The sequence below is a fragment of the Cupressus sempervirens genome, chromosome 1 (genome assembly GCF_028749045.1).
Source record: "Cupressus sempervirens isolate cs-2001-9-10 chromosome 1, ASM2874904v1, whole genome shotgun sequence".
NCBI classification, from domain to species: domain Eukaryota; kingdom Viridiplantae; phylum Streptophyta; class Pinopsida; order Cupressales; family Cupressaceae; genus Cupressus; species Cupressus sempervirens.
In genome coordinates this window covers 49,102,413-49,110,402 of record NC_143118.1, presented here as the reverse complement: position 1 = coordinate 49,110,402, position 7,990 = coordinate 49,102,413, and the positions used below count along the sequence as shown (strand labels likewise).

At 34.1% G+C, this 7,990-nt stretch overlaps 1 protein-coding gene across 1 annotated transcript in view; it reads left to right on the top strand.

Annotated features, from left to right (window-relative positions):
- Positions 1-601: 601 nt before the first annotated feature.
- Positions 602-7,990, top strand: part of RPL9 (ribosomal protein L9) — a 91,989-nt gene continuing 84,600 nt past the window's right edge. The window contains exons 1-3 of the mRNA XM_089816362.1: positions 602-704; positions 789-866; positions 969-1,096. Coding sequence (XP_089672488.1) covers positions 645-704; positions 789-866; positions 969-1,096 — 266 coding nt within the window. The 5' untranslated portion in view covers positions 602-644. The remainder of the gene's footprint in view (positions 705-788; positions 867-968; positions 1,097-7,990) is intronic.

Here is a 7,990-nt window from a genome sequence, read left to right as displayed (position 1 = left end):
AAAGATTATTGATACACATGGGAAAATATAAAATTAAAAAAAAGGCCCAAAAAAATCCATGAAATGAAGAGGAAAAATATATAAATTGGAGACAAAATTAGAAATACAAACAATATATGTGAATTAGAAAGTAAGCAAATAAAAGAAAGTTTTATTATCAATAAACACACCAAATAATATAAAAAATGGACATAAGATGGAAACGAAAAATTGTAATTTTTAAATTCGAAGTCCTACATATAAGCCCATCGACTTAATAAAAAATAAATTTTATTATTATTAAAATAAAAAATAAAATAAAACTTAAATTTTTTTCCTCAAATTTTTAAAACTGAATCACAATTCATGCCACAAAAAACAAAAAACCAAAAAATTGACCCTCACCTTTTGTAATTTGAATCTTCGTATTAGTAGATTACCCTCCATCAAAACGACGATAATCCAGCCTAAAAGTAAGTAGCCATTCTTCGTTGTTATTTGAGATTCTAGACGACCATTTTCACATTTTCTTAGGTGAAACACTTGCTTTATTTGCCACAAAGGTAAAACATACGGTTCAAACTGAAAGGATAAGAACCAAGTATGCATTTTAAGTGAAGCCGTGGCGAGCAAAGTTGCAGAAAGGAGAAAAAAGGACCGTCTCAATGGCAATATCTTCTTCCCATTGCCTCGGAAATTTAACAGGCCAAACTAAACTAAACCTGGTATGTCCTCTTGTTATTGCTCTGCTAAGTCTTTTGAAAATGTATTCAATCTCCGTGTAAATGACACGACTCTATTTCTCGCAGGGCTTATACAACAAGCCAAAACGCTCTGATTCCTACCCAATTATTATTGCATTCAAGAAAGCGCCCAAGACTCGTCAGGTGACTCAACTGCTTCATTTCTTATTCAACGCGGGCTATTAATTGTTTGTGCATTTCTCAGTTCTTGAATTTTGACGTGTCTTTCTTCTGATATTGTATCAGATTGTATTGACGGAGGATGTATCTAGTGTGGGTCAAAAAGGAGAATTAGTGAAAGTGAAAGCAGGTTTCTACCGCAATTATCTGTCTCCTCGTGGTCAAGCCCAGTTGGCTACTCCAAAATTTCTTAAGTGGGTCTAAACTGTACATTTACTCTTGATTCCAAATTCAACGAAAGGACCTCAATTTTCTTTTATATTTATATTTTTTCAGCTAGGGCTGTTTCCATTGATTGAAATAAACAAAATTTTCATTGTGAAAACTTCTTGTTTGTCAACATTGCTTGCGAATTGTTATAGTGCCGAGCATCTTAAAAATTAGACAGTTGGAGACTTCTGCCTAGAGTGGAGCTTTATTGGAAAGCAAGGGAAATAACTTTTGTTAAATCAATCTTTTAACGTTCATGAAGATACAAATAGCCTATGGGACAGCTAGCGTTATTATATTGGTCTTCTGCACATCAATCCTTTATCTATTGAAAGGGATAATGAGCATCCCTGTCTTGTCTCCTTGCTGAGTAAACTGTGTCAAGAAACAGCTGTCATTATATTAACTTCCATTTTTCCTGATGCCCATGAAGGTATCATGCTCCATAATAACGTGTTCTTCTAATTCTGCAAAAGTTACACGCCCTTTTAAAGTTTTTTCTCATGCTTCATTAGGTTTTTTCCACCTCTCTTTTTAACATCAGAGTTGATAAGAGTTGGTTCTTAATTAATTAAGTAACAAGAATCTTGGCTTTCAACAGAACATTGGCTGCTTTATATGCATTTTGTCAATGATCACACATGGGTTGAACTCTTCAAGATAATACTTCTTTTTCCACCCTAAGACTTTTCCTAATATACATTTGCGAAAGTTATGTAAAACAAAAGCTTTTATGATCTATCTTTTTGCTAGTTGTGAAGCAAGCATTCAAGTAAATATTCCATTTAGTCATCCGTTTGCTTTTCTGTTTCATCCATGCACTTTTTCTTTTGATCATGGTGTCGTTGGATATGACCTTAGGCCATCGACTAACTTCTATTTGTTCAATTCTTTTTAAAATTCTTATGAGATGCACCATAGTAGTTGCTTCAATAGGATCGACCGCCATTTCAAAAAGCATTATCTCATAAGGAATTAAGCTTTTTATTTTGAACTCGCTAGTGATGAGGCTTTTGTGAGCATTTTAAAAAATTTCTACTTTGAGTTTGAGGTGCTACTAGACCACAATTCACACCCACAAAGCACCATGAAAAGCACTAACAGCGCAAAAAGTACCACAATTCACACCCACAAAGCACCATGAAAAGCACTAACAGCGCAAAAAGTATCTGAACAGTTTTCCAATCCCATAACTTTGCCTCACTCCATCTATCTTGTAGAGAAAATAAATCTTTACAGCCTCACAAATTTCTTTTCGTTCTGCAACCCACCCCCCCGCCCAAGCTTGTTGTTGAAGTCAATCTAAAGGTGCTTGTATATGGTCACTACTTCAAGAATGTTGCCTTCAAAGTAGAACTTATGCTGGTTTTGCTTTTTGTTGTTGGAGAAAATCATGATTGTTTTCCTACTGGTAAGCGAAAACAAAATAGTGTTGAAATCAACGCTACTTTTGTTTTTAAACTTTGTGCAAACTCCATATAAAAGGTATCTATTTATTAAGGTCAGAGCAATTTTGATGCCATTCTGATACAAGACATGAATTGAGGAAGTCTATAAGGGCAATCTTTTTCCCTATTTACTTTGTGTATTGTTTGCATAACAACTTATGGGAGTATTGGCCTCATTACCAACATTTGAGTATTTGAAATCTTGCCAATCCATTTGTACGAAGGCATTTTGGTCAATTAAGCAGATATAAGTTGGGTGCAATATGAAATTGTGCAAGAAGTTCAGATGTCTAATGATATAAGTTTAAATGCATTATTTGTGGATCTAATGTTTCTCCTAGTTTGTGGGATGGGGGATAGGGAATGTGGGGATGGCATACTTATAAATTTTCTATGTTCCCCCGAGTTTCCGGTACGGGGACGACGGGGGATGGCGAGACAGGTTTCTAGAATGACAATTTTTTTTTGCGATTTTGGGGATGGGGTGGGATGACAAACGGGGATGGCAATATATATATATATATATATATATATATATATATATATATATATATATATATATATATATATATATATATATATATATATATATATATATATATATATATATATAGGAAAATTTTAAAATGTACATTGAAATTTGCAAATATACATGTCATTCATATGAAACTAAGATATATATATAGGAAAATTTTAAAATGTACATTGAAATTTGCAAATATACATGTCATTCATATGAAACTAAGCACAAAGCATGTCATTTTAATAATAAATTTTAAACACTATAGAACCATAACATACAACATTTGAATGCCATCTAAGAAATAATATCCGATTTCAGTTCTCAATTGTCAAAATGCATATCAATATCAATGAACAATATCATAATGATAAACATGATAAATCTGAAAATCTAAATCTAAATATGCCTAAAGTTATACGCCCAAAGGCTGAAGGGCTGCCATAAAGTAATAAGTATCAATGTATCATAATCATGTTTACGTTCAATATAAAATAAAAAAACATAACATAGAAAAATGAAGCAGACTGCTGCTCCTATTCTACCTCTATCGCATTTGGAGGGGTGGGGCCCACCTTGGCCACCTAGTAAGGAGCCTTAAAATTATTTTTTAATATTCACTTTTTAATTTTTTTGCATTAAAAAAAATATAATTTAAAAAAAAATTGAAAAAAAAATTGGGGACGGCTGGCCATACCCGGTATGGTTGGGGGACGTCTAGGCGTCCCCTCTCCGTACTGGGGACAGCCAGCCGTCCCCCTTTTTTCCCCAGCCATCCCCAAGTTTTGGGGACGTCCCCTGGTAATTTGCCTTTCTTGGGGACGGTTGGGGGACGTTCCATACTCGTCCCCTTGTCCCCAGGATGTCCCCGTTTCTGAAACTCCTGGTTTTAGGCTGGGTATGCATCCTCGGGGAACATAGTAAATTTTTGAGATACAAGAGGGAAGATTTATGTAGAACTTTAAATAATAAATGTGGAATTGAGAATATACTAAACAATTGATAATTGATAGATAATAATTTATAATAATGTGATTAAATTAATGTTTTCATTTAAATATGGGTCTTCTTTCACAAGTTTTTAGTTAATGGATTTGACTAAATATTTTTTGAAGTTTGGTTTTCTAAATACATATATATTTTTGAACATAAAAGTAAGAATTAAAGTGTCGTATGTCATAGAACATCACATACTAAACAAAATCACCTTAAGAAATAAAATAAAAAATATTTTTTTAAATGCAAACTAAAACATCTTGAATGGCACAATAGGTAGTAATTGTTCCAATTGTAATATCAACAATTTAAAATAATATGATCAACAATCAGGCATCATTCAATGCAATCTCTCTTCTTGGTATATTCTTGATTTTTGCCCTACAACGATTCCAACTTACAACGATTCCAACTTATGTTGAGAATCACAATATATTTATTACTATAATTTTGTCAAAACTTTAAACATTTCATTATAATATTCAACTTCAAATTCTAAGAATAATTCAAAAGATAGAACTTATCATGATTTTCCTGCATTAGCTTTCCTCCAGATTGTCTCATCCAAGATTAGTATATTCGGATTAATGAATCATAGCATCATTCATATTGGAATCAATGCATCACAATGTATTCGTCATAACAAATCATATTGTGAATTTCTTATAAATACTTGCAAATATCAATAAATAGCAATATTCAGGTGGGTCATCCTCAATATTTCCTAGAGTATGTAAGGGGGCATCCTCTTTGATCAAACCCAAGAACATGAAGGGTGGACCGTACATTCCACCTCTTGGCCCACAAGTGTTAGATAACTGAGAGGGGAGGGGTGAATCAATTATCCTCAGGTCCTTTAAATTACTTTACACAATCTTAAATTTATATACTTTCAATTCATCAGCTCGGTAAACATATCATACATTACGACCTAAACTGATTCATACTTTGCAATGAACTGTCAATCTTCATTTCCTTCATTTACCATATAACAAATTTAACTTTCAGTTTTTACCAGTTTCTACCAACTTACAACAATAAGCAATAAAAATGAAAATAACATGTAACGTAATAAACATCCACACAATTTGACACAAGTATTTAATGTGGAAACCTTGTAAAGGGAAAAACTACCTAGGAATTGACAACCCAAAAATTTCACTCTTCTGAAGTGAGTTCTGTTAGGAGCCTACCTTGTTAAAGGTTACATACACATCATTACATGTGACCTTGTTAGAGGATTTTCACCAAAGATCACTTGGACCATATCACTTTATGAAACTTCTATAGAGTGGCCTTCTCTAAAGGACTTGAAAACATTACCATTGAATGTTACCATATAGGATTTCATAAGACTGTTAGGTCCATTCGATTAAGAGATTTTTTTGCTACATAGATTAAAATGTAATAGTGAAATGATCTGTTAGGTTTAGCACTACCTTGCTTGTTCAGATCTCTGTTCTGCTCTATATCTTTCTTTTGTCAATCCTTTTGATTTTTTCTCTGGCTGACCCACTCAACTATTCATTCACTTAGCATTTCTCTTGCTTGATCTTCAGAATGCAGCTTACTCGGTTATCCTTTGGCTACCAACTTCTTCCACTTCTTCAACTTGATCAGCAATAATGAACTTTGCATTCACCCCTTATATAGTAATCTTCTAGCTTCACCTTTGCATCTAATCCATCCGTTTTGCCACTTAAACACATTCGTTAGATCGTCATTTAGCTCAGGTTCATTGAATCTAGTCACTCGGTTAATATGCTTCCACCTGAAATTTTGTGCTCACTCTAAAAATAGTAAATCTCCTTCATCAGATCTCACTTGAATTGCTCCAGTTGTTGATCTCAAAACTAACTTCGTCCTTATCATTTAGACCTCTTGAACTTTCTTAATTTTCATCAAATGTCGGCCTTGGATTCCATCTTTTCCATGCTCGTTTAACACTATGTCTTGCGCGGTCAATAGTAGGCTCGGTTAACACTAACTTTGCTTGGTTAACGCTGCACTTCTTTCTCATTTCATTAGGTGCTCGGTGGCAACTGTAGTAGCTCGGTTAATACTGGGATTATTCTTTCACCTAGTTGATTAGTGTAACTTGGCTAGTTGGGTGCAACTTGTTTACACATGATTCCAACACTTAATCAAATCATGTAAAACAATAGATCAACAATATACTATCATAGTCCAACTCATTCAAGTGCCCATTGAATACTATACACTTATCATTACTTACATCATTATACTTTCTTCAAATCCTCTTCATCAATCAAATGATATGGCACTCTTCTAAATTAGCGTAATGTCTCACCAACTAAGGTTTGACATCAATGAAAACATTACAACTGATATGAATTTTTTACATATATTAACAACATTATCAGTAGGGGCTAACAACAAGCATAGAAGTCTGATTGGTCATCCAATCTCGGCCCATCTTGGGTTGGCGTACTTGATAAGAGCATGAGAGGAGGCCATATTCTCACCTATTGTGGACTTTGAAGTTGTGTCATCCTTCCGATATGCAAGACACTCTTAAATTCAAATCTTAATGCTCAAGGAGTTTTCTAGAGTATTGTTGATTGCTTGATTGCTCTTAGTTGGCCTTTCTTTAAGGATTTATGAGTGGATCTTAAATGATGCTTGAATGATTGATGTCTTTGATTGATATTTGATGATTTGATGTTAGATTTTTTGATGTTTGAATAGTTGATGTTGGAATGATAGATGTTTGCATGCTTGATTGATTGAATGAATTGATTATTTATGTTGATGATTTGTTGATTGACTGTATGCTTGATTTGATACTTGATGATTGCTTATGATGAATTCACGAGTGATGATTGAGTGTCGATTCAATGATTGGTGATTGTTGATTTAATGTATTGATGAGAGATAAATGATAAGTGATCCTTGAATACTTGGAATGATTTCTCTTTTATACCTCATTGATGAAACCTTCATAAGACTTGAGTCACCACCCTTTTGCTACATTTTGAGAATAATTTGTTATTTTCCAAATTATTCTCTCTTGCATGTTGTCAAATGAAACCTTCTTCCCTTTATATCTTCCAATGTGAGGGATAGGTCATACCTCTTCATCATGTTTGCCCTTTGAAAGAGCACATTCATGTTGTTATGTGCAGCCTAATCGAACTCAGAGGTTAATTTTTCCCACTTCATTCGACACAGTTTCCCCCTAGATTTTTCTATGAGGGCTTAGGGGCAGCGCCTACATGCTTGGGGTCAAGAGGCAATGCCCTCTACAGGGTTCTGGGGCAGCGCCCAAGGTGCACTCCATGTTGCGATACAGGCCAGGGTCGAGGGGCTATGCCCCCAAAGGCAAAAATGAATTTACTATTGTAAAAAGGCGGCGGGAGTTAATTTTCTATTGGGTAGAATATTCTAGCCCTAATTTTGCAAGTGACATAAATCTAGTATAAAATGCCTTAGGGTTAGGGATTTTTTATAATGTATGAAGATTTAGTAGTTTCTTGCGGCGGTTAGTTACAAGGGGTTGCAGATTGTAATCAGGTTGAAATCACTGGATAATAATATTGGACTTGCTGTTTGGTGGACATAGCCCAAGGATTGGGTAAACCATGCTAAATCTTTGTGTCTTATATTTGCGCTAAAGTAGTCACTTTATTTTTTTACCATTCCTTTCTATTGATCCTTCCTTCATTCATATTTTTTATTGTTTCTTTCTTCCTTGCTTGATAATCTCTTTCCAAACAAATGATCTCATGCTTTTTGACCATTTATTAACTTAATTAAATTTTAATTTATTATAAATAAATCCCATTTTAAAAAGGGGACATTACTGCCCGCCCTGCCCTCCTCAAGGAATGTCGGTTTTAATCTTGTCAACTTAATCTTTTGCCAATATGAACATCCCAATTCACCCCTTGGAG